The sequence below is a fragment of the Olea europaea genome, unplaced genomic scaffold, assembly GCF_002742605.1.
Source record: "Olea europaea var. sylvestris unplaced genomic scaffold, O_europaea_v1 scaffold244, whole genome shotgun sequence".
Taxonomy (NCBI): domain Eukaryota; kingdom Viridiplantae; phylum Streptophyta; class Magnoliopsida; order Lamiales; family Oleaceae; genus Olea; species Olea europaea.
This window is the reverse complement of record NW_019242592.1, coordinates 468,536-496,101: the sequence shown is the minus strand read 5'-3', so window position 1 is coordinate 496,101 and position 27,566 is coordinate 468,536. Positions and strand designations below refer to the sequence as shown.

Below are 27,566 nucleotides of genomic sequence, written 5' to 3'. Positions count from 1 at the left end.
CCTAAATTGCTTTAAATCTACGTGGAAGAACTTTTCCTTTTCAGAACTCCAAGCGGCAACAGACAACTTGAGCCATGAAAACCTGATCGGGGTGGGAGGTTATTCTGAAGTTTCCTGGGGATGTTCCAGGATGATTAGGGCAACTCCGATAAACAAGGAAGAAGACTACATATCAGAGCTCGGGGGTTTTAGAATATGTCGACTATCCTAACAATGCAAATGTTATTGGCTATGGGATTGAAGGCGGGATGCTTGTTCTTCCTTTGTCTATTAATGGGAGCTTGTCATCTGTACTCAATGGTTCGTTCATTATAAAGTTTACCAAAAACCCTGGTTTCTCCGTAACTCGACTACTCAGGTCAAAACGAGAAACTGGCTTGGTGCTTAAGGTTCAAGATTGCTTTAGGCGTCGCCTCCGGAAATTCATATCTTCACGAGGGGTGTGAACGAAGAACTATCCACAGAGGTATCAAATCTGATAATGTTTTGCTCGCTGAAGATTTTCAACCTAAGGTTATAAGACTCAAACATGCTCCAAGGTAGATGGTTTTGTGCTTTAGTGTGGTTTCTACTGTTCACGAAATATTTCTTTCGGCTTAAAATTACCGTAAGTGTTCGGTTCATTAACAAGTAATAAAGTGAAATATTAAGTTCCAAGTATCGTCCCACAAAGATCGAGTAATTCAATTTTATCTATCTTAGCTTTAACCGAAACAAATTTATCAAAACATGAATTTATTCTTATAAAAACCCTAATTTAGTAAAACTCTATTTATGAAAACCCTAATTCATGCAAACTTGATGATTGGAATGAACTCAATATGCAAAACAATATTTTAACGAATTAAAATGCAAATTAAATGTTTAGAACGTAAATTGATTGTATTCAATGAAAATTAAAAGCACTAAGATCACGAATTCCCATGCAATGATCACTCTTAACCCTAATTTCACAAAATGACAACATAATTGAATTATTGACGAATCAATGCTCCTAATTCTATTCAACACTCTTTCTCGAGATGTATTGAACATATTCTTATATACCACTAGCCTATATCTCTGTGACAAATGCATGTATAAGAATGCATGTGATTTTATGAATATCTAAAGATTCACGCAAAGCATAGGGGTATATCTCTATTCCCTATCGAACCCTACGACTATTTATACCTTGTCAAATTTATTTCTCTTCTCTCGAGCAGATGAAATAAACCACCAAACATCATATAATTACGTGCACTTAATTATTGAAGAAAATTATTGTATATCAAACATTCAAATATGTGTCAAATTGCAAACTAGAAATTAAAGAAATCACATCATATGGTACATCGATCTCCTAGTACATGAAAACCTAGCATATCATGGAGAAAATTACAAAATACATGATAAATTGAAGAAAAAGCATCACCGGGTTATGAATTTGCTTAAAATCTCGATGATCTTCGTGTAAATCCTTGTTACTTTGGCTCAAAATCCTCTCCAAGATGTATTTTCTTGCCTCCCAATGCGTTCTGCCTCAAAATATGAGGGCTCTAGATTTTTATTTCGCATCCCAATCGAGTTTCAAAAGAGTTATATCGAAAATAGGAAACTGCAGGATCGGACCTCAAATTATGCCCATGCGGCCACAAACGCTAACAAATTTGGCCCTTTTACGATCACATAGGTTATACCTATGCAACTGCATAGGTGCCTCAATTTTCTGCAAGTTGAATTTAGTCCTTGAACTTCATTTTCCACATTCTTGGCCTCGTTTCTTCCTTTTTTTTCATTCCCTCTATTAATGTTAACCTCCAATTGGTACTTGACTCGATCGAATCTTTGATTGCTCCTTTGGTTCATCTTTTGGATATTTGCATGTTGATCCCTGAACTTCCATTTTGTTTCATTTTGGTCATTTTTACTTCTTTTTCTCGTGAATTTCACCATGTCCATCACTATACCCTACAATCCAACAATTGAACGAATTTAAGCCGCCATTCAAATATTTTGCTCGTGATTTAATCATGTTTGTGCATTAAATAAGTGCACAAAAATGCACTTATCAAATCTCCAAACTTGAACTGTTGTTTGTCTTCAAACAAAATAGTGACTTAACTCAAAAACAAACATGGCTCAATAACCTGTTGTGTCTCAGGATTGGACTAAGTATTTTGCTTCAAGAAAATTGATTAATGCATGAATGAAATCACCCTTTACCTGTTAAATGCATACTTGACGTGTGTGTGTAAAGTCATGCTAACGCATCAAGGTCATGATTGGTTAAATCCCGACCCAAAATGGTCTAAAATATCCTTACTTCGCTCGAGAGATACACAACCCCCAAACTTATTCTTTTCACTCAACTATCCCGGAGTTGTGTTTTAAAGTTAAAAGTTTAGGTGATTGTAGTCCTTACCCTCTCTTTGTTTGGATAGATCCCACCATCACAGGTTCGCATGTCAATAAGTGAAGGCTCTCCTGGATTTGATTGCTTTAACACTCAAGATTAAACTATGTTACTTGTCTCGCCTTAAAGGTGTGATTTTTATCAACCGAATGTCCAAGGGCTCTATCCATACTATCATATTCTGTATTTTTAACATTCTCTCTCTTTTTTTTTTTTATAATGTCATCTTTTTCTCTCTTGGCTTTAGGGCACCAGGTTTCAAACCCTTACGGGCTTATTCACTCGAGTTATAAAAGCTCGATCGGGTGATTTTTTATTGACCCCTTTCCCTCTTGATTTCTATATGACCACTGTAACAAGTTTTAGGTCGGCGACTCCCAAACTAGTTGGCTTTAGGGCACCAGATTTCGAGATATCCTTAAAGGCTTACTTGCTCGAGTCATAAAAGCTTGCAAAGATGTCATATTTTCATAACCTAGATTTATGCCCCTCTATTATTTTTCTAGACATTGGTCTCTGGAATCAACCCCAAATTTAAGACTTTCTCCTAGTTTTCATCTCACTTGTCTAGGCAATCCAAACAGCGTAATTCATGCACAGAGCCCCCACTTATCTCAATGTTTCCCTATAATTGGTAAACCGTCTCCAAACTATTTATTAAGGCACTTTGGTTTATGGGTCTACATTCATTTATGGTTTAATTTGATCGTGGTTTTCTGGTTTCTCCTACTTTATTCAAACCCAGTCACTCACCTAACATGTATGACATGAGCGGCGTGCATATGAGATGTTAAGTACTACATCAACAAGTATCAATTATTCAAATTGTGCACCATATTCAGCTCCGAACACATAATTTTTCCAACAATCACATCATAGCCAGTAAGGCTATCAAACCCACGCAAGAATGCAATGAACTTAATACAGTATATTGATCCAGTAATCACTCATCAAGCACACAATATGAAACCGGACAAAAAAGATTACATTACATGCCGATAATTTAATTTCCAAAACGTGTCACCGTTCAAAATCTGCCACCACCCCCCAAACTTTTGTAGTGCATTGTCCTCAATGTGAAAAATAGAAGTTTCAAAAAGGCATAATTTGAAGGACAAGTGCAAATTAGAAATAGCAAAATGAGTTAAATAAAACTCCCCTGATCACTGTGGTGGTGGTTACTGGTCATTGGGTCCCACGGTGTAGCCGCCCCGTGGATGTGGGAAATGAGCCAAGATCTGCCTTAGTAGGTCTGATTGCTAGACCTGCTCTGCTTGCATGGCTCTCATCATGCTATTCTGATCTCTAACTTTGCCCTCTATATCACGCATTTGGTCCAAAATTTCATTCACTCTTATCTGTATTCCATACACTCTACCCACATATATACTTAGCCGCTCGTTCATAGTTCCCATCTCTCTCCTAGCTGATCGAGCCTCCTGATATGCAGACTGCGCTATGGTTTGAGTGGTACTGATATCACATCGGGCTGTCTACATAACGGTTGTCAAAGCCGCCAGCGTCTGCTGTAAACTCTGTATGTCGCGGTTGATCCTCGTGGTGGTGGTGAATATGTGACGCAGTAACGTGTATCAACATCAACCTGTGGTGGTGGTGCCTGTGGCATCTCCTGATGTGCAGGGGCCTGGCCCTGCTCTACCTACCTCCTGCAGCGCTCATCTCTTCCTTTTCTCTGTCCTTGATCCTAGCTCTGTCCTGAGCTTCCGAAGTACATCACTTTATAAGGGGGCTGGGTTTAGCAGGCGCCTTCCCTGGTGCAATGTTGATTCCCGCAACCCTATATATGCCAGTGATGAGGCTAGGAAAGATCATAGAGTTGTGCCTGTCTCCCTGAGTTCCCACATAATGTATCTGATCATAGCATAGAGTTGCAAGGTCAATTTTATTTCCCTGAACCAAGTGATAAATGAATTTGGCTATGGCATCTGTAAATGTGGTCCTGTGCGAGGCTGGCTCGATGTTATAACACATAAATAGCCATAAGATGGATATCGAAGGTGTCAGCTCAATCAGGTGCCATTCAAGGGTGCGGAGTGGTAATGCATTCTCCCGTCCCAACAAGATTTCTGTAACTTCATTCTAGTTGAATACGGTCAAGACGGGGGATATGTTGTCCCAAGTTAGCTGATAATAGTCGTGTATAACCTCTGGCGAGAACATTATCCACTTTTCCCTCACTCATGTCTAATGCATGTGTTCAGACCCTGGTGTGTCAATCTCAGTATTGAAGTTTGCATAGAATTCGCCCACCAAGGTTTCATATATAGAGTGTGAACGCTTAACTATTCTTGCCCAACCACAATTGTCGACCAAAGTACTCAATTCATAGCCCGAAAAATCCTCTAACTTAACTGGCCGTTCTGGAATCACAGCCCATCGACTTACGATGTTTTCATACCATGCTGCAGCGTTAGAATTCTAGAATCTCTGTACGCCCCCTTCAAGCACTCGGTTGCGTGACGTTCCTAATGATGGGTCAACTTTTTCTTTCCCCCTTGGAAATTCGATTTGGAGGCATCCTGTAAAGTTGCAAAATATCATTCATTAAGCCTTTTGTTGAAATTCGATAAATGGAATGTGATCAGTAATGCACGTATTTTACGAATCCCCAAACTTGCTTCAACATGCATGTATAACACATTGGTGTGCAATATTCAAAACATGATACTCAAGATAGTAGAAATATTGCTACAATAGGAAAAAATAACAAATTTAGGCCCAAATATGCACATTATGAAAATTTGACCCATGAGCGAGTGCGCACTTTCAACCCCAGGCATCATCGAGAAATATCGAAATTTTCCCAGGCAATCTCCATGCATAGGAGAGTATTCAATAAGTTCTAGCACATACTCAAATTTCAAATTAATCTGATTTCATTTGGTGTATCAAATTATGTGACAAAGTGGATGGCGTGAGGTGTCGTGGCATGCCGTGACATAGCCATGTGCCTATGTGTTGCGAAATGGATTTTATGTTTTACACGGCCTTTCATGTGATATCTCGTGACCCAATTGCTATTTACATCTATTTCAATGCATGACAAAAGCATAGTTCACAAAATTGCATAAAGCTTGTCACTTAGGCATTTAATCGGGCACATTGTGTGCATTGTGAAATTCTCTTAACTTTGGCTATTGGTACTCTATCATGTAGCTCCCATATTCACATATCAATCATACGCATAACAAAACACCCAACCTTCATCAAATACCTAATCAATAGAAAGAAAATTTACCCAATTTCGGAATTGATGGAATAAGGGATAGCGAATTTACCTTGCAAACTTGTAGAGATTTGGAACTATAATACCACCACAAAGTGTATCCAATATGTGTTTTTAATGTGAGTTATGAATTGTGGTGAGTTATGGATCTTGTGTTGGAGGTGTGTGAGAAAGAGCCGAGTAGAGAGGGACACGGGTGAGGGAGTTGGGGAGCGGGTCTTGGTGTGAGTGTGAGGGTTGTTTGTTAATATAAAAAAAAACTAAAGTTCTAAAAAAAAAATTTCGTTTGTACTCTATGCGGTCACTAAAGTTTTTAAATTTTTTTTTTCGTTTGTACTCTATGCGATCCCATAGAGTTAAGGGTCGGCCCTGACTACATCTATGCAGCCGCATAAACTAAACGTCCAATTTTTATTTATTTTGACGTTAATAAATAAAATAAAACAAAACAGAATACAGTAAAAAAAATTGATTTTCTCCCAAGAACACGACCTCGACCAACTTTGATTTTCAATTAGTACCTTGACCCGACCTTTCAACACCCCAAACTTTTCAAAGTTAGATTTTTAAACATCTTGGTGCGTGTGTGGGTTTTAACTTAGTGCCAGAACCACTTTGAACTCTCGATCACACATTGACCTTTTAAATTTTTGAAAACGACCTTTTGTCTTGAAATGTGTGAATGTCACACCCAATCACCCAACAACTTCTATCTGTATTAACTCGTGCTTAATGCCTAGGGACTCCTGTGAACGGTGCCTAGACTCTATTGACGTGCAAGGATGATCAATGACCTAACTAAAAATGCAAGCATGAAATTAAAATTTCCTAAGCTAATGCAAACAAAGATAAAATAAACCAAAGGATACAATGGGTTACTTCCCACTCAGCGCTAGTTTATAGTCGATAGCTCGACTCTTCCACTTCTGCTTCAATTAGGCATTCTGAGTTGAACGGTTTGTTTGGAGAAGTCCCCGTCCCAGTAGTGTTTCAACCTTTGCCCATTAACTTTGAATGTTCTTTTTGTTTTATGGCTGACTTGTATAGCTCCATATGGCAGAACTTTAGTGACACTGTAAGGGCCCGACCACCTTGATCTTAATTTTCCAGGGAAAAGCTTGAGTCTCAAGATATATAACAGGACTTTCTGCCCCACTTCAAACTCTCGTCTCTGAATGTGTAGATCATGCCACTTTTTGGTGCGTTTTTTGATAAGCTTCAAGTTTTCATAGGCTTCCATTCTGAATTCATCTAACTTATTGAGCTACAATAAATGCTTTTCACTGGTGGCCTTCAAATCCATGTTCAACTATTTCATAGCCTAATATGCCCGGTGTTCTATTTCCAGTGGAAAGTGGCACACTTTTCCAAAAACTAGGCGGAATAGAGACATGCCTATTGGTGTCTTGAATGTAGTCCTATATGCCCACAATGCATCGTCCAACTTTTTAAACCAGTCCTTTAGGGAGGAATTCACTGTGACCTCTAATATTCTCTTCAGCTACCGATTGGACACTTCGACTTGCCCGCGGGTTTGTGGATAATATGGGGTTGCTACACAGTGTTTAACCCCATATTTACTCAATAATTGCTCGAACTGGCGATTGCAAAGGTGTTTGCCCCCGTCACTGATTATTGCCCGCGGTGTTCCATATCTGGTAAAGCTGTATTTCTTCAAAAATCCAATTACCATTTTCACATCGTTCGTTGGTAATGCAACTGCTTCCACCCATTTTGACACATAATCAACTGCTACTAGGATGTACTGATTTGAAAATGATGGGGAAAACGGTCCCATAAAATCGATTCCCCAAACATCAAATATCTTGACCTCCAATATGCTGTTTAATGGCATCTTATTCCTTCTTGAGATGTTCCTAGTGCATCTATCACACCTCTTAACAAACTCAAAGGCGTCTCTGAACAATTTAGGCCAATAGAATCATGACTGTAAGATCTTAGCAGTAGTTTTTGAAGATCCCAGGGGCACCGCATAGGCAGATGAATGACAATGCTCAAGAATTTCAGGTACTTCATCTTCAGGTATACACCTTCTCACAATTTGATCAGCCCCTCGCCTATAAAGAATAAGATCTTCCCAAAAATAATATTTTAGTTCGACAAAGAACTTCTTCTTCTGGTGACCTAAGTAATATGGCGGTGGGATTGACTTAGCCGAATAATTGACTATATTTACATACCATGGGACTTCTTCTGCACTAAACATCTGCTCATATGGAAAAATTTCGTTGGTATCCACTGACACTTCTGGTTCTTCATGTTCTAATCTCAATAGGTGATCTGCTACCACATTTTCACTGCCCTTCTTGTCCTTAATTTCAATGTCGAATTCTTACAGCAGTAATATACAACGGATTAATCTCGGGTTAGCATCCTTCTTTGTTATTAGATACTTCAATACAGCGTGATCTGTGTAGACTATGACCTTAGACCTCTCGAGATATGATCTGAATTCGTCATAGACCACCGCCAAGAGCTCCTTCTCAGTGGTTGCGTAGTTGATCTGGGCATCATTCAATGTTCGGCTTGCGTAATATATCATATGGAAGATCTTGTTCTTTCGCTGTCCCAGTACTACACCTACAGCATGATCACTAGTATCACACATTAACTCAAAAGGCAACTCCCAATCAGATGCTAAATTACCGACACTGACGTGAGTTTCTCCTTCAAAGTGTTGAAAGTTGTTCTTTCATTAACAGGTTGCAAAGGGGTTTGGTGATTTTTGAAAAATTCTTTATGAATCTCCTGTAGAATATAGCATGTCCCAAGAAGCTGCGAACCTCTTTAACTGATGTTGGTGACGGTAACTTTTCAATAACCTGAATTTTTGCTTTGTCTGCCTCAAACCCTTTTGCTGAGACCCGATGCCCAAGTATGATCCCTTCTTGCACCATGAAGTGGCATTTTTCCCAGTTTAATACTAAATTGATTTCCCTGCATCTTTGTAATATCATATTCAAGTGTTCCAAACACTCGTCAAATGAAGACCCAAAGATCAAGAAGTTGTCCATAAATATCTCTATAAATTTCTCTACCATGTCTGAGAAAATCGCCATCATACAATGTTGAAATGTGGCAGGGGCGTTATAAAGGCTGAAAGGCATCCTGCAGTATGCGAAAGTACCGTAAGGGCACGTGAATGTAGTTTTCTCTTGATCGTCTTGTGCCACTGGTATCTGATTGTAACCTGAATACCCGTCAAGGAAGTAGTAATGTGAGTGGCCTGCCAATTCTCCAGCATTTGGTCTATAAACGGTAAGGGAAAGTGATCTTTTCTTGTTGCTGCATTGAGTTTGCAGTAATCGATGCAAACCCTTTATCCTGTCACTGTTCTGGTCGGTATCAACTCATTTTTCTCATTTGGCACTACTGTTATTCCACATTTCTTTGGAACTATCGAAACTGGGCTAGTTCATGCACTATCTGATATTAGATAGATAATTCCAGCATCTAGAAGTTTGAGTACCTCTGATCTAACCACTTCTTTCATATTTGGGTTCAACCTTCGCTAACTCTCTATGGTTGGCCGGAAATTCTCTTCCATGAGAATCTTATGCATGCACAATGAAGGGCTAATCCCTTTGGTATATGTTATGGTCCATCCAGTTGCTGTCTTATTCTTCATGAGTACTCTAAGCAGTTTCTCCTCTTCCACTTCGCTGACTATGTTCGAAATTATCACTGAAAGTGTACACGACTCCCCCAAGTATACATATCTGAGATGAGGCGGTAACTTCTTGAGTTCTAATTTCGACGGTTGCTAAATGGACGGTAGTGGTTTTATGGTCCTGTCCCAAACTCCTCAAAATATCTTTTGCGTGTGTACGGTGGGTTGGTATCTAGAACCTTGCATGAGTTTCCATCTCCACTAAATCGGGCTGCGTTGACTGCAAATGTGCAATGCAAGCTTCATATGCATCTAATGGGTTATGTAGCAAAAACGAGTTTTGAACCACCTTGTCAATCGCATCGATCTGAAAACAGCTATCTGTCTCTGTAGGTAATTTCATTGCCTTGAAGACATTAAACGAGATTTGTTCTTCTCCTAGTCTCAAAATTAATTGCCCGTTCTGAACGTCGATTAAGGCTCTTCCTATTACCAGAAATGGTCTACCCAGTATCAGTGGAATATCTTTGTCCTCTTCCATGTCCAAAATTAGGAAATTTGTAAGGAATATGATTTTTTTCCACTTTGACAAGCACGTCTTCAATTATTCTTCTGGGATGTGTTAATGACCTGTCAGACATCTGCAGCGTTACAGTAGTTGCCTTAGCCTCTCCCAAGCCAAGTTTTCTGAAAACAGATAAAGACATCAAATTTATACTTGCACCAAGATCACACAAAGTTCTATTAAAATAAACTTCACCAATCGTGTAAGAAACAATAAAACTCCCTGGATCTTTCAATTTTGGTGGGAGCTTTTTCTGAATTCTAGCGCTGCATTCCTTTGTTAGCATTACTGTCTCGTGATCCCTAGCTTGCATTTGCTTGATATTATGTCCTTCAAGAACTTTGCGTAGCTAGGCGTCTGGAACAGTACATCGACGAGTGGGATGTTGATATGGAGTTTCTTGAAAACTTCAAGAAATTTCTTGTATTGTTGCTCCAACTTCTGCATCTTTAGCCTTTGTGGAAACGGTAAGGGAGGCTCATGAGGGTTAACGATTGCTATACCCTATGTTTTACCTGGTTTTTCAGCTAGGATGGATTCTTCTATCTGTTCGTCATGCTCTATAGGATCTTTCATCGTTGGAGATTTTGTTTCTTGATTTACACCCGACCTTTTTACATGGATTTCCGACAGTTGCTTTCCACTTCGAGTTGTAATTGCCTTAACATGCTCCTTCGAATTTATTTCTGTGTTACTTGGTAAGCTGTCTAGTGCTCTGCCAGTCAAAGCAACTGCTATCTGTCCCATTTGAGTCTCTAAATTTTTAATTGCTGCATTTTGGTCTTGAAGAGTGACCTCGATTTTTCTCATGAATTGATTGTTTGCTTCCATGTGTTGATTAGTCTTCTCCATGAATTTACCAAACATATCTTCTAATGGAAGCTTTTTCTCTAGCTGCTGATATTGACCATGTCGCTTATTCTGGTTTTGATTGCTCCAAGAGAAGTTGGGGTGCTTTTTCCAACTCGAATTATATGTTTCCCCATATGTATTATTTTTTTGCCGCTGTCCCCATTGAACAAAATCTGTCTGCTCTACTCCTTGTACCAAGATTGGACATTCTGCTGTTCGATGTTCGGCTCCATATTCTTCATTACTAGCCTTATTCGACTATACTGCTATAGCTGATTGTGTCATGTTCTCTACCTTGTGAAAAATGAATCAATTTTTGCTGACAATGCGGAATAAACCTCCACTTCATAAACCCTCGATGTTTTCTTCTGAACTGCTCGATCCGATGTCCATATAGCTAAAGTGGTAGCCATATTTTCGAAAAGTTTCAGTGCTTTATCAATTGTCTTTGTGGACAGTGATCCACTAGAAGATGAATCAACCACGTTTTTGAAGGTTGGGAGTAATCCTGCATAGAAGTATAGGACTTGAAGTCCCTTGTTAATTCCATGACGTGGACACTTTCGCAGCATATTCTTGAACCTATTCCAAGTTTCATCGAAATTCTCCGAGTCGCCTTGACGGAAGACACAAATGTCATGCTTGAACTTTGCAATCTTAGCAGGTGGGAAGAACTTAGTGCAGAATTTCTGGGCTAGATCATTCCATGTAGTGATGCTTGCGATTGGTCGTGAATCTAGCCATTCAATTGCCTTATCGAGCAGTGTATGTGGAAACAATCTTAATCTGATTGTATCGTCTAAGATTCTTTGATATCTAAACTGTTGGCACATCTCCAGAAAATGAGAAACAAGCGTATGTGGATTCTCTTCGGTCCTTCCAGAGAATTGATGGCCGTTTTGAAATAATTGTATCACATTAGTCTTCAGTTGGAAGTTCGACTGTCCAAACGATGGATACACAATACTTGACTGGCTTTGAATTATCTGAGGGGTCATGAAATCTCCTACGAGCATATTTCCTTCATCCGCTACCCCTTTTTCATTGGCCTGAAAAATTAGATTATTCTCCACGTTAGCCATTTGTTGATGTGCCTCTCTGTTCTCTCGCTGCCTTCGATGTAGAGATCGTTCGATTTTTGGATCTGCTGGGACCAATTCTCCTTCAACAAACCTTAACATGCAAATCTGCGAGAAGAGTCAAAATGAGTGCCTAGATGTTAAAATGAAATATTAAGTAGAACAAATCAAAATGAAATAAATCACAACAAAATAACAGAAAATGAAAGTATGAATGTTCGAATTAGTGCCAATATAAATAAAATCAAACGAATACTTAATCACCGGCAAAGGCACCAAAAACTTGTTCACGAAATATTTCTTTCAACTTAAAATTATTGCAAGTGTACTGTTCGTTAACAAGTAATAAAGTGGAATATTAAGTTTCAAGTATCATCCTACAGAGATCGAGTAGTTCAATTTTATCTATCTTAACCTTAACCGAAACAAATTTATCAAAACAGGAATTTATTCTTATAAAAACCTTAATTTAATAAAACCCTATTTATGAAGACCCTAATTCATGCAAACTTGATGATTGAAATGAAATCAATATGCAAAATAATATTTTAACGAATTAAAATACAAATTAAATGTTTAGAAATCAAATTGATTGTATTCAATGAAAATTAAAAGCACTATGATCACGAATTCCCATGCAATGATCACTCTTAACTTTAATTTCACAAAATGACAACACGATTGAATTATTGACGAATCAATGCTCCTAATTCTATTCAACACTCTCTCTCGAGATGTATTGAACCCATTCTTATACACCACTGGCCTATATCTCTACGACAAATGTATATATAAGAATGTATGTGGTTTTATGAACATCTAAATATTCACGCGAAGCATAGGGGTATATCTCTATCTTCTATCGGACCCTACGACGATTTATACCTTGTCAAATTTATTTCTCTCCTCTCGAACAGATGAAATAAACCACCAAACATCACATAATGATGCGCATTTAATTATGGAAGAAAATTATTGTATATAAATCATTCAAACATTCAAATAAGTGTTTATAGTCAAATTGCAAACTAGAAATTAAAGAAATCACATCATATGGTACATCAATCTCCTAATACATGAAAACTTAGCCTATCATGGAAAAAATTACAGAATACATGATAAATTGAAGAAAAAGCATCACCGGGTTATGAATTCGCTTGAAATCTAGATGATCTTTGTGTAAATCCTTGTTATTTTGGCTCAAAATCATCGCCAAGATGTGTTTTCTTACCTCCCAATGCATTCTATCTCGAAATATGACCGCTCTAGATTTTTGTATTGCATCCCAATTAAGTTCTAAAAGAGTTATATCGAAAATAGAAAACTGTAGGATCAGACCTCGAATTATGCTTATACAACCGCATAGGCTAACAATTTTTGCCCCTTTATGTTCGGGAGGCTCCTATGCGATCGCATAGGTATAACCTATGTGACCGTATAGGTGCCTCAATTTTTCGCGAGTTGATTTTAGTCCTTGAACTTCATTTTCCACATTCTTGGTGTAACGCCCTGACCTGCAAGGATCGGAACGTCGCTAGATTAATTATACTTTTAGCCGTAAACTTAGAGGAAATTATAAAGATTTAATTTAAGAATATTTTTTTAAAAAGAACAATAAATGACAACATAACTCAATACAAAAGAAACTAATTCCTAATGTCTTCAGGTGATATCCATGCATAAATACATTTTTGTTACGTGAAATTCTAGGCAAGAATTTAAAAATAAATGTTGTTGTTTGACTTCCCATTTTTGCCCACTAAGTTTTAAAGTAAACTCGTTTACATAGTAATCTAGGTCGTTACTTCACGAAACTTTAAGAGAAAGTAGAAAACTTCTCATAATATAACATACCCAAAATTTAGCTTTTGTCGTCGACATATGAGATGTTAAAATATTTTTCAAAACCTCGTAGCGACTCGATTTGGGAAGTAACCCAGTGCAGCATACTTAAGGCAGGATATAAAATTCCATAGTTATTGGATTGATATGATTTTGAGTTTATTCAGTAGCTAATCCATGAGGCTATTAAATCCCACTGATTTTGTCTAAAAATCCCAAGTAACGATTGAGTTACGAATTTTTAAGTTCAATGGCAGAAACTGAAATTTTCAGAAAACAGCAACATTATGTTTACTTAAAGTAACATATAACATTTTACCGACATCGGATTGACATGATTCTAAGTTTATTCAGTAGCTAACTTATGAGGCTATCAAACACCATTAGCTTTGTTCAAAACTTCAAAGTAACAAATTAGTTATGAATTTTTAAAATCTGAGCAGAAACTGAAATTTCTAAGAAAACAGTAACATTAACTAGTTGACATTTTTTTTTTTGAAGACGGTGTTTCGTAAGTAAATTCTAGATCACACACACACACACATAACCTATTCATAAGAAAATGTTCGTAGAAATAGTTTCATATACGATGTCCATGGAAAAGTAATTAATAGGAAACGCAAATATTTCATAATCAATTTAAAGTTGTTAATTCACCGGCTTTTCCATGTCGAATTGTATCTTCAACCACCATCATCCGCGCCCACAACAAAAGAACAAAATCAACATGTAAGAAGGGATTTAACCCATGAGTTTGAAACTCAATAGATATCATTGGTGCATTTTGTAATCAAATTAGAAAAGTCGAACCATGGATTCATACCATCGCACGTAGATAGATTTTCGACAAAATTCGATATCTATAGCGTTATCATAACACGTAGAGCCGGAGAATGATCATTCAAATTATAGTAGTACTGAAGCACCATACCCGAAGGTACCATTTCATTCAACTTTTAGCAAAAAATCAAATTTGAAAACGAAATAACACTTACACATCAACCTACCTTGAATTTTCTTGGATATCAAAGAACAAATGTGTAGAAAGCCTTTCTTCTTCTCACCCTTGTTATTCCCTTAGCTTAAATTGGCATAAAATATATTTTTTTGAGAGAAAATAAGATGAAATTCGAATTTAAGGAATGATGTAGTGAAAAAGTGACATTCCACTTCTTGTGACCTTTCTTTTTAATGAAAAACTAAATGGGAGGAGTTGTATTATCATAAAGTTTGTTAAATTGGATCTTTAACTAAGAATTTGAAGAGTTTTTAAGCCTAAAAAATCATTAAAAAGTTTTATAAAAACATCTAAATGGTGATTCTAACCTAGGTTGCCTATATGAAATACCATGTAGATGACCATTGGAGTAACTCAGTTATTCGTTAAATTTTTGTAATAAATTTACTTAAACTTAATCTCTTAAATTGTTGGGCTTTTAATTAATTTATGGCTTGGGCTTTCAAAATCTTAAATGGTTTGAGCTTCCACAACTCGTTTCTTGAATGAGACATGCTCGTGGTGTTAGATTATCACAACATAATAGCCTAATTTCATTTTATTTATCGGGTTTCTAGATCCCTCACACCTTAAAAAAAATTTCATCCTCGAAATTTACCTTATGGATTGGGAAAGAGTGTCGGATATTTGTCTTTAACTTCTTCTTCTTCCTCCCAAGTAGCTTCTTCGACTCCATGATTATTCCATTGCACCTTGACCAGCTGAATCTCCTTGCTCCGTAATTTATGTACCCTTCGATCTAGTATTCTAATTGATAATTCCTCATAAGATAAATCTTTACGCACATCTAGGGATTGATAATTGACCACGTGATCAGGATCATGCATATACTTCTTGATCATTGATATGTGAAATACCTTGTGAACTGCTGATAGTTCGGGCGTCAAAGCTATTTGATAAGCCACACTTCCGACCCTATCAAGTATTTCAAAAGGTTCGATATAACGAGGTCGTAGCTTGCCTTTCTTGCCAAACCTAAGTACACCCTTTATTGGTACCACTTTTAAAAAGACTTTATCTCCAACTTGAAACTTCAAGTCCTTTCTTCTAATATCTGCATAGCTCTTTTGTCTGTCTTGCACTGCTTTTATCCTAGTGCGGATCTTATCAATGGCTTCGACCGTCCTTTCAATGATCTCTGGTCCCAAAACTCTCTTTTCTTTTACTTCATCCCAATGAACAGATGATCTACATCTTCTACCACATAGAGCTTCATACGGTACCATTTCAACAGTTGCTTGGAAATTGTTATTATATGCAAATTTCACCAAAAGTAAATACAATTCCCAATTGCCTCCTAGATCCAAAACACAGGCTCTTAACATATCTTCCAAAGTCTGAATGGTTCTTTCAAATTGACCATCGGATTGAGGGTGATATGCCATACTGAAATTCAATTTCGTTCCCATAGCCACTTGCAAGCTCTTCCAAAACTTAGATGTAAATCTCGAATCTCTGCCAGACACAATGAATATGGGGGAACCATACAATCTTATGATCTCTTTAATGTACAACCGTGCCACCTGATCTAAATTGAATGTCATTTCACCGGAAGAAAATGAGCAGACTTCGTTAGACCATCCACTATTACCCATATACCATTGTGCCCTCCTGCTGATCTCGGAAATCCTACCACAAAGTCCATTGCGATATTCTCCAACTTCCATTCTGATATATCCAATGGATTTAACAACTCTGTCGGTCTTTGATGTTCTGCTTTAACTTGTTGACACACCATTTTGTCACAAATAGACCTATGCTTCTTTTCATATTCCTCCACCAAAATGTATCTCGAAGGTCTTGATACATTTTTGTACCACCAGGATGTGCAGTGTATGGAGTGATATGAGCTTCCTCCAATATTTTCTTCCTCAAAACTTCATCCTTAGGTACACAAATCTTTCCTTTAAACATCATAGCCCTATCTGAAGCTATTCTAAAGTCCTTTCTCTAATCAGTACCAATCTCGTTCTTGATCTTTTGCAAGAATGGCTTCTTACCTTGTGCCTCAATGATCCGATCTCTAAGAGTAGGTCGAACCACCAAAGTTGCTAAATAGGTGGTGACTTACTCTGGTGTGGCAACCATTTCGATTCGTAAATTCTCCAAGTCCTTGATCAACTCCAACTGAGTAGTAGGTAATGATGCCAATCATCCCACTGACTTTCTACTTAGCATTTCGGCAATAACATTAGCCTTACCAGGATGGTAATGGATAGTACAATCATAATCATTTACAAGTTCCAACCATTGTCTCTGTCCCATATTCAATTCCTTCTGTATGAAGAAATATTTGAGACTTTTATGATCCGTATAAATGTCGCACTTCCCTCCATATAAGTAATGACGTCATATCGTTAAAGCATGCACTACTGCAGCAAGTTCTAGATCATGCATCGGGTAGTTCAGTTCATGTTGTTTCAATTGCCTTGATGCATAGGTAATCACTTTTTTGTGCTGCATCAGTACACATCCTAAACCTTGTTTGGATGCATCACTATATATAACAAATCCTTCCGAACCTTCGGGTATAGCTAACATGGGTGCTTAAATCAATTATCGTTTTAGCTCCTGAAAGCTCTGCGCACGTATCTATCCATTTAAGCTTTACTCCTTTCCTTGTCAATTGTGTCATTGGTCCAGCTATTTTGGAAAATCCTTCTATGAATCTCCGATAGTACCCGACCAATCCCAGAAAACTTCGAACTTCACCCACGTTAGTTGGCGTATTCCAATTAGTTATTGCTTCCACTTTTACTAGATCCACCTCAATTTTTTGGACAGTAACTATGTGATCGAGGAATCCAACTTGTTCAAGCCAAAATTCACACTTTTTAAATTTGGCATATAACCTTTCCTTACGCAGTGTTTCTAACGCCATTCTAAGATACTCTTCATGTTGATCTTTACTCTTGGAGTATATCAAGATGTCATCAATGAAGACTGATAAATTGATCCAAATACTGATGAAATACACGATTCATTAAATTCATGAACACTGCCGGGGCATTTGTCAACTCAAACGACATAACTGTGAACTCGTAATGTCCATAATGAGTTCGAAAAGCTGTCTTGGGTATATCACTTGCCTTAACCTTCAATTTATGGTATCCAGATCGTAAGTCGATCTTGGAAAATACCTTAGCCCCCTTCAATTGGTCAAATAAATCCTCGATTCTTGGGAGAGGATATTTATTCTTGATGGTCAAACGATTCAACTCCCGATAATCAATACACATCCTCATACTTCTATCTTTCTTCTTTACGAACAATACTGGTGCGCCCCAAGGAGACACACTTGGTCGAATAAAGCCACAATCCAACAATTCTTGTAATTGAAATTTTAACTCCTGAAGTTCCTTTGGAGTCATTCTGTATGGAGCTTTAGATACTGGTGCGGCTTTGGGAACCAGATCTATTGTGAACTCCACCTATCTATCTGGTGGAGTGCTAGGTAGTTCTTCTGGAAACACATCTATAAACTCTCGTACCACTGGTACGTTCTCCATCTTTCTCCTGAGATGATAACTATAAACCCTCAGTACGTTTCTTTTCTCATCATTTTCTCAGCTTGCAAGGCCGATATCAGTTAGAGATGAGGTTTGGTCTTTATTCCGAGGAAAGCGAATTGCTCTTCTCCTGGTTTCTAAAAAGACACTTCCCTCTCTCTACAACGAATGGTTGCATAATTACATCCTAACCAATCCATGCCCAAAATCACATCGAAGTCTTTCATCTCTATCAGATACAAATTAGCTTCTAATATTTTTCCTTCGATTTCAAGATTTACCGACCTAGCTAATTGATCTGTATTTAATGTTCTACCTGAGGGGACGCTAACTTCTAGTGTACTTTCTGACTTCTCACAAGTAATACTAGATTTAGCAATGAAAGACGTTGATACAAAAGAGTGAGCAACCCCCGAATCAAACAGTACACAAGCAGGTGTATTGAATATCAGTAAAATACCTGTTATTACATTTGAGTTTTCCTCTGCATCCTTCTGAGTCAGTGCAAAGACTCGTGCTTTTCCCATTTTGTTCTGATCACTGTTATCATCCTTCTTTTGAGTGAACATAGGACAATGCTTAGCAATATGTCCTGGCTTACCGCACCGAAAATAGGCATTCTTTCCATACAAGCATTCACCACGATGAGGTTTACCACACTTCAGACAAGGCGCAACTGTAGCTACTATGGCCTTGCTAGCACTAGATCTGATATTAGCCTTCTTATTTTGCCATTTTCCCTTTCCTTTGTCTTGACCATTCCACTTCTTCTTTCCAATATGCGCTCTATCTCGCTGGTTGTACAATTGACGGCGTTGCCCCGCATTAGCCTTCTGATACCAAATAGCATGAGCTCGTTCCAACATCTCACGATATGATGTGAAACGATTTGACATAAGGATCATGCTTAGGTCTGGGTTTAACCCTTGCTCGAACCTTCTAGTCTTCTTAATTTTCGTGTCAACTAGGTGTAGAGCATATCTTGAGAGTTGATCAAACTTTCTTTCGTAATCAATAAGGGACATATTACCATGTTTGAGCCGAAGGAATTCACTTTCCTTGAAATCTCTTAGAGATTGAGGAAAATACTTGTCCATTACTTCCTCTTTAAATTGTTCCCATGTTAACGCCAATTGCTACTCCGGGGTTCTAGTCCTAGACATTGAATCCCACCAGTAACTTGCATCACTAATAAACATAAACTCCGCACACTGAAACTTTTGGGCGTCAGTACAGTCTATGAGTCGTAAAATTCGTTCTAGCTTACAAAGTCATTCCTCCACTACTAGTGGACCAAATGCTCCATCGAAGGTAGGGTGCTTATGCCTTCGAAATAACTCAACCACCGAGGCATGAGTCGAGAGAGTAATAGGAGCTAGCAGTGTAGGTGGAGCTGGGTTCTGATTCTGCCTGCCAAGATCTTGAACCGCTTGTAGGAGATCCCTTATCAAATTGTTTTGATTTGCACGAGACATTATAATATCTCACATTAACTTCTTTTTCCAAAACCAGGATTAAAATAGGGGAATATTTTCAGCTCAAACCAGATTTGATTTTTTTTTATTAAAAGTACTCCTTGAAATCAGGATATACAATAGTTCGACAACCTTTACTTCTATAACATTAAGGAAAAGATAACACAAGGAAAATGAATCTAATTTCTAATCCCTATGAATCTTACGAATCTTCGGAAGAGTCTTCTGCCTCAGGCCCAGACTCCAAGTTCATCTCAACCAGTGGCTCATGCTCATGTTCATTCTCTAATTCCAACCCAAAGTCATTCTCATGCTCCCATTCGGGATCTTTCTCTGGGTCCGATTCAAATTGAGGTTCTGGCTCTGGCTCTGGCTCTGGCTCGGGCTCGGGCTGGAGCTTGGGCTCGGGCTCAGGCTCAATTACTATATCCGGTTGAGGTTCTAAGCTCTCACTCCACCTGTCTGGAAGGATCTGACAATATATACCGAATTCAATTGCATTTAGGTGCTCTGAAGGGTTACCTTCTAGCATCTCATCCCTAACCATGACTCCCATGTTTCCCCATTGAGGTGGAAGTGAGTGTATGAGGTTATTTACAGCCTCGATATGCATGATCTCCAGTCCTGCATCTACCGTCGCCATACATTTCTCGTAAATGTTATATATGTGTTCAACAAATGGACGAGATGGGTCAGTCACGTAGTTCTCATAGGATTGAATGATAGACCTACGGTTCAACGCTACTCTACACACGGCCTTTCTAGTTGTCTGATAAATTCTAACCATGTCTGTCACATAAGTGTCCAATTATGTATTATCTCTGTTAGTGATATTAACTTATACATTATGCTTTTGGGGTTTCAATAAAATAGCTAATCATCATTTCTTCATGTATATATAAACAAAATATAACTTACATAACATATTTCATCCTAAATATCCTTAGCATTTTCATAGATTCAAGCTTAAATGATTTATAAATCATGCTTGAAAAATAAAGTGGAACATAATATTTTATTTCATACCTTGGGTTCATCGGATGAGGTTAATTGATGGATGCAAGATGTCATGGAATGCCTTAAATGTTTCACTTTCTCATCTTTTAATTATTATTATTTTTTATAAGAAAAAATACGCTAATTCTACAGAATCAACTAAATTCGTTCTCTGATACCACACTGTAACGCCCCGACCCGCAAGGACTGGAACGTCGTTAGATTAATGGTACTTTTAGCCGTAAACATAAAAAAAATAGCTAAACTTTTAGAGGAAATTATAAAAATTTAAAATAAGAATATTTTTTTTAAAAGAACAATAAATGACAACATAACTCAATACAAAAGAAACTAATTCCTAATGTCTTCACGTGATATCCATGCATAAATACATTTTTGTTACGTGAAATTCTAGGCAAGAATTTAAAAATAAATGTTTTTGTTTGACTTCTCATTTTTGCGCAGTAAACTTTAAAGTAAACTCGTTTACATAGTAATCTAGGTCGAAACTTCACGAAACTTTAAGAGAAAGTAGGGAACTTCTCATAATATAACATATCCAAAATTCAGCTTTGGTCGGCCACATATAAGATGTTAAAATATTTTTCAAAATCTCGCAGCAACTCGATTTGGGAAATAACCCAGCACAGCATACTTAAGGTGGCATATAAAATTTCATAGATATTGGATTGACATGATTTGAAGTTTATTCAGTAGCTAATCCATAAGGCTATTAAATCCCACTGGTTTTGTCCAAAAATCCCAAGTAACGATTGAGTTACGAATTTTTAAGTTCAATGGCACAAACTGGGATTTTCAGGAAACGGCAACATTATGTTTACTTAAAGTGACATAAAATTTTACTGACATCGGATTGACATGATTCTAAGTTTATTCAGTAGCTAACTTATGAGACTATCAAACACCATTAGCTTTGTTCAAAACTTCGAAGTAACAAATTAGTTATGAATTTTTAAAATCTGTGCAGAAACTGAAATTTCTAAGAAAACAGTAATATTAACTAGTTAACATTTTTTTTTTTAAAGACGGTGTTTCGTAAGTAAATTCTAAATCACATATATATATATTTAAACATAACATATTCATAAGAAAATGTTCGTATAAATAGTTTCATATACGATATCCGTAGAAAAGTAATTAATAGGAAACGCGAATATTTCATAATCAATTTAAAGCTGTTAATTCACCGGCTTTTCCATGTCGAATTACATCTTCAACCACCATCATCTGCGCCCGCAACAAAAGAACAAAATCAACCTATAAAAAAGGATTTAACCCATGAGTTTGATACTTAATAGATATCATTGGTGCATTTCGCAATCAAATTAGAAAATTCGAACCATGGATTCATACCGTCGCACGTAGATGAATTTTCGGCAAAATTCGATATCTATAGCATTATCATAATACGTAGAGCCGGAGAATGATCATTCAAACTATAGTAGTGTCGAAGCATCGTACTCGGAGGTACCATTTCATTCAACTTTTAACGAAAGATCAAATTTGAAAACGAAATAACACTTGCACGTCAACCTACCTTGAATTTTCTTGGATATCAAAGAACAAATGTGTAGAAAGTCTTTCTTCTTCTCACCTTTGTTATTCCCTTAACTTAAATTGACATAAAATATATTTTTTTGAGAGAAATAAAGATGAAATTCGGATTTAAAGAAGGATGTGGTGAAAAAGTGACCTTCCACTTCTTGTAACCTTTCTTTTTAATGAAAAACTAAATGGGGGGAATTATATTATCATAAAATTTGTTAAATTGGATCTTTAACTAAGAATTTGAAAAGTTTTTAAGCCTAAAAAAATTCATAAAAAAGTTTTATAAAAACATCTATATCGTGATTCGAACCTAGGTTGCCTCTATGAAATACCAAGTAGATGACCATTGGGGCAACCCAGTTATTCATTCAATTTTTGTAATCAAATTTACTTAAACTTAATCTCTTTAATTGTTGGACTTTTAATTAATTTATAGCTTGGGCTTTTACATTCTTAAATGATTTGAGCTTCCACAACTCGTTTCTTGAATGAGATAAGCTCGTGGTGCTAGACCATCACAACATAATAGCCTAATTTCATTTTATTTCTCGGACTTTTACACTTGGCCTCATTTCTTCCTTCTTTTCATTCCTTCTATCAATGTTAACCTCCAAATGGTACTTGGCTTGATCGAATCTTTAATTGCTCCTTTGGTTCATCTTTTGGATATTTGCATGTTGATCCTTGAACTTCCATTCTAGTTCGTTTTGGTCCTTTTTGCTTCTTTTTCTCGTGAATTCCACCATGTTAATCACTATACCCTAAAATCCAACAATTGAACGAATTTAAGCCACAATTCAAATATTTTGCTCGTGATTTAGTCATGTTTGTATATTAAATAAGTGCACAAAAACGCATTAATCATCTACTTTGATGCTTAAGTTTTTTTGTTCAACGTGGATCGCTGACTTTGGGCTCACAGAGTGGATTCTCGACCGGTGGACTCAACTCACTGTCTCAGTGCACCTAAACCCTAAGGAAGAAATCTGCTTATACTGAATTCTTCTAAAAATTCAGTTTGATCAACTGTTTTCCTTGTTACGTGCAGCTGTCTCCCTCTTGAGCTTTTCATGCACCGCATCGTAGATGAAAAAATTTGATGTTTATGCTTTTTGAGTACTATTGTTAGAGCTCATAACTAATCGACCAGCCATAGACGATTCACATCAAGGCCTCGTGATGTGAGTACGCTAGCTTCTCTGGATGACAACTGCCTAATATTGTATACCAAACACGTGAAGGCTATATTCTATTTGAACTTGTACGGGCCAAGCCTATGCTCATCAGCAAGAACAATGCAGAGCTAGTTTGTCATGCTTATGACTCGGAACAAATGAATCGAATGGTTATGGTTGCTTCTGTATGTATGCATCAATCTTCAATAGAAAGGCCTCAAATGAGCCAGGCATGAGTTCCATTTAATGAGTGTTCACTGAGATGACACAGACGACTCCAAAATTACTTAAAATAAGGATTAGTTTGTTACTTTTCCATGTGATATAGGTTGTACGGATGTTAAAGGCAGCAGATCAAGAAAAAGTTCCAGAAGAGACCTGCACTTAGGAGGAAATATCCTATAAAGTTCATTGAGGAAGAAGATTGTATAGCCTAATCCTCAACATGAGATATAGAATCGAAGCAACTTCCAAAACAAGATCTTAATAATAATGTTTGGAATCTATATACATTATGCTTCTTGCCGATTACCCTTTGAAGATCTGAATTGGAGACTCCAAGAAATTGGGCTTCTAAATCTTAAGGAAGATTCTAGGACTGAGCTCTCTGTTGTGAATATTCAACGGATATGTACAAGAGAGGAGATGAACTACCATAAAATGCATATTTTTTCTTCGTACATCTAGTTATTTATTATAGAAATGTAGTGCTCCCAATATCGGTTGTACATGAAAGTGTTTCAAGACTTGAGTTTCAGAGTAGAATCGACCACCAGAAGTCGAAGGTGGATAAGCTCATACCAATTTTGTAAGTTCTAGGCAACATGTATAATATTATATATAACATCGTTCACAAAAAGAAAGTAAAGTGGAAGAGTACTTAGCACAATCTCGAAGCCCGAGGAGAAAGGGGCAACCTCCTCATAGCTATTGCTTTTGAGTGGTATTGGACCTTGTGCAAGAGTACTGGACACCATCTCGAAGCCTAAGGAGAAAGGGGCAACCTCCCCATAGCTGCTGCTTTTGAGTGGTCTTGGACCAAGGTCGTACCTCTCATCGTGGGGAATTCTTGTGGTTTATCACTCATTTTATGTCAACAAGAATGTGTCAAAACCAATGACAACTGGTTTTTGGGAAGGTGGTGGGGGAAGGAGGGGGACACTGGGTGAGATCTATTAGCTGCAAATTCCCCATACAAATAGAAGCACCTATCAAAAAGATATTCCCCAAATAAAGGGGGAAATAGGGCTATAAGTAGGCCGTTTGCTAGTGCTATAAGGGCTGTTCGACTTTATACGGCTTGGCTCCACTCAATCTCACGAAACACAAGCCCAGCAGGCCCTGCTGAGAGTGGGATCGATATTTTGAGGATTTTATGGATTGGACTGTTTTAACATACTTTGTCCAAAATATTTGTTAGTCATATTTGTTCTTCCTATCTAGTGCTGCCAAGTGTCATCATTATATTCAACAAGAAATTTAGACTATAACATAAACCATTAATACATTATCACTTATGTTGGGGGAAGTGACGAAACAAACATGTTTTTACCATTTATGTTCTTTTGTAAGACCATCAGACCATGATACTCTATACATAACACTCGTGAAACGATGAATTTACATGGTATAATATGGGAAGTAATGACAGCTTTGTAAGGAACACAATGAAACATCACCAGTAGATAGACAAGCAGTTTAGTAGAAAGATCATCTTCGTCTCCTAGATTGCCTCACAGGTGTTGGACTATAACCGCTGCCAGGAAATTCCCATCTGGCAATGGCGCCATCCCAAGAAGAGGTGACCATCATAGGGTAGAAAGGGTGCCAATGGCAGTCTCTTACAGTATCCTCGTGGAAATCGAGTTTTGCAACTTGATCTCCACTCACCTATACAAGAGAAAAAACTGAGTTTAGTCACTAGTAACAATCTGTTAATGTTTTGTATACGAAATTGGAAGGTACTACACAATATTGAATAAGAATAAGAAGTTAAAATCTTGTCCTATTTAGAATCATTAAGCATTGCTTACCAAACACATTGTATATGTATTATGAATAAAAGATGTCAATGAGTTCTTGTATTTGTTGGCCAATTAGCAACCTTTTCATGTTCACAACCAACAGGGAGTGATCTGAATGTAGTGTTTTCCTAAATGGTCAATGCATTCAAACAAACAAATGTAGCAAAAGAGTTCAGGAATCTGCACTAATGCACGTGGAATTGGAAAGACTTCCAAATTTTATGGCTGAAAATCAAGATAGGATCATATACAGTTGGCTTCTAAACTTATATTGATTTGTTGAAGCCTGAAGGACTAGAATTCATTATCAATCAATCCCCATACGCTTTGAATCTCGAGATTGATGCTAACCTTTTTTGTTTGACAAACTATTAAAAATCATTTAAAAAGGGAATCTAACAGTGCAGCAAAAAAAAAAAAGACTTTGTTAACCCATTCGAGTTGTTTGTTGTTGTAACTATTAAAGACAGATGTTCATTTGCCATTTCCTAAATTTTCCCTAACCTTTCAAAAATTGCATGTTTCTTCTAATGCATCTACCATTCAGAAACAAATCATTTCCTGAGGAAAAAGAAAAGGTTTCCCAATACTTGTCAGAAATCCAAGTTGTAGGTGAACTATAAAAGTAACAAAAATTTTAAGATCTCAAGAGAAAATACACGACTTAACACGAGTTAAATAAATGAAGGAATATCAACATAAATTGTTCATGCAATACTCCAACGTACACAAACAATGCAAAGAAAAATAGTAAAATACACATGGTGCTAGACTAAACACACAATAATTTAAATACATACCAGGTCATAAATATAAACACAGGAGTCAGCAGATCCAGTGTATAAATACTTCTGCGCCGTGCTGCAAGTCAATGCACACATTGAAATATGAAGTCAATTCCCTTGTTTGAGCCCCTTTTTTTTGAAAAAATATATTTTTAAACAGTATTTTGACATAATTTCAATCACATTCTTCAATAAAATAATATTACACGAAAATCTAAATTTTTTTCTTATTTTTTAACCACACATTTCACATCATTACACTATTCAAAAATACATTTTCGTGGCAAAAATGGGGCTCAAACAATGGCAATATGTGGAAGCACAGGAACTAGGAAGCTGGAAAAAATATCTAGATAATCAAAATAAGCTTCTAAGGTCAAACTACCATTTATCAGAACGCCAGAGAAGTTTCACGACAGTATTTGAGCAAACAATTGGACATCTACATGCCTGTTGAAATGTATAGACCATTTAAGGGCCCAAACCAGAAAATGAAACCAGACAGTCAAAAAATGGTGGTTTTAGAATTTTAGATTAGGTTTAGGCAATGAAATTAAATCCTCCACAACCACATAAATTCATGTGCGTCCCAATCCATTGCTACATCCACCAAAACATTTAATGAGATCAAATCCCTGTCAACCACATAAAACCATGTTGATGTTGGTCTACACATCCCTCTTCTAGTATGTTCTATTGGGACTGCATCGGTCTATAATCACAAGCCCGAGTAACCCTTCTCTTTAGGGTTTGTGTTGTTATTTATTTCTGTTTTGTTTCTCATTTGAGACAGTTGATGAGATGATGAATTAGAATTGAAATATTGTTTGGCTTGCAGCCATTTTCTCCCTCCCCTCTCTTCCCCTGGTTCTTCTCCCTTCTCTCTGTTTCTCTTCTCCGTTCCTTCTTCTTTTTTTCTTATTCATCCTACATCAAATTGGACAGTTGATGAGATGATGAATTAGAATTGAAATATTGTTTGGCTTGCAGCCATTTTCTCCCTCCCCTCTCTTCCCCTGGTTCTTCTCCCTTCTCTCTGTTTCTCTTCCCCGTTCCTTCTTCTTTCTTTCTTATTCATCCTACATCAAATTGGTATCAGAGCCAAAACTTGGGTAATTTTTCATCCACAATCCAAAACTTTCTTCCTATCCTCTTCCCAAAAACTTGTGAAGCAGCACAAACAAAAAAAATTGTTATGAGGCAACAGTTTTCTTGTTCAATTTTCTTTTTAGTTGATTAGGCAAAAAAAAAAAAAATAATCGTACTGTTCACACCCGGAATTTCAGTTTTTTTTTATAGATTTTTCAGCAGTTTCAAAAAAAAAAAAAAAAAAAAACCGTCACTGTTCACGGGTACTGTTCACACCCGAAATTTCTTTTTTTTTTTTTTTTTTTTTATCATTTT

At 37.1% G+C, this 27,566-nt stretch overlaps 3 protein-coding genes across 8 annotated transcripts in view; all 3 read right to left on the bottom strand.

Annotated features, from left to right (window-relative positions):
• Positions 1 to 14,471: 14,471 nt before the first annotated feature.
• On the bottom strand, positions 14,472 to 17,264 carry LOC111382135. The gene is made up of 9 exons (XM_023006010.1): positions 17,169 to 17,264; positions 17,003 to 17,086; positions 16,852 to 16,906; positions 16,701 to 16,756; positions 16,437 to 16,579; positions 15,853 to 16,342; positions 15,605 to 15,732; positions 15,322 to 15,544; positions 14,472 to 14,528 (listed from the first exon to the last, which is right to left on the bottom strand). The coding sequence occupies exons 1-9, from the start codon at positions 17,262 to 17,264 to the stop codon at positions 14,472 to 14,474; spliced, it is 1,332 nt and encodes a 443-aa protein (XP_022861778.1).
• A 931-nt stretch (positions 17,265 to 18,195) lies between these two features.
• On the bottom strand, positions 18,196 to 19,235 carry LOC111382134. Its single transcript, XM_023006009.1, has 3 exons — positions 18,562 to 19,235; positions 18,420 to 18,504; positions 18,196 to 18,297 (listed from the first exon to the last, which is right to left on the bottom strand). Exons 1-3 carry the CDS (start codon positions 19,233 to 19,235, stop codon positions 18,196 to 18,198), a joined length of 861 nt encoding a protein of 286 aa, XP_022861777.1.
• A 5,596-nt stretch (positions 19,236 to 24,831) lies between these two features.
• Positions 24,832 to 27,566, bottom strand: part of LOC111382178 (LEC14B homolog) — a 10,666-nt gene continuing 7,931 nt past the window's right edge. For 5 of the 6 annotated variants that reach the window (XM_023006072.1, XM_023006076.1, XM_023006074.1 and 2 more), the window contains 2 exons: positions 26,178 to 26,238; positions 24,832 to 25,243 (listed from right to left, as the gene is read on the bottom strand). In XM_023006072.1, the coding sequence (XP_022861840.1) occupies positions 25,064 to 25,243; positions 26,178 to 26,238 (241 nt within the window). In that variant the 3' untranslated portion in view covers positions 24,832 to 25,063. Of the gene's footprint in view, positions 25,244 to 26,177; positions 26,239 to 26,406; positions 26,613 to 27,566 lie in introns of those variants that run through there. The other variant, XM_023006077.1, reaches the window with a different exon arrangement.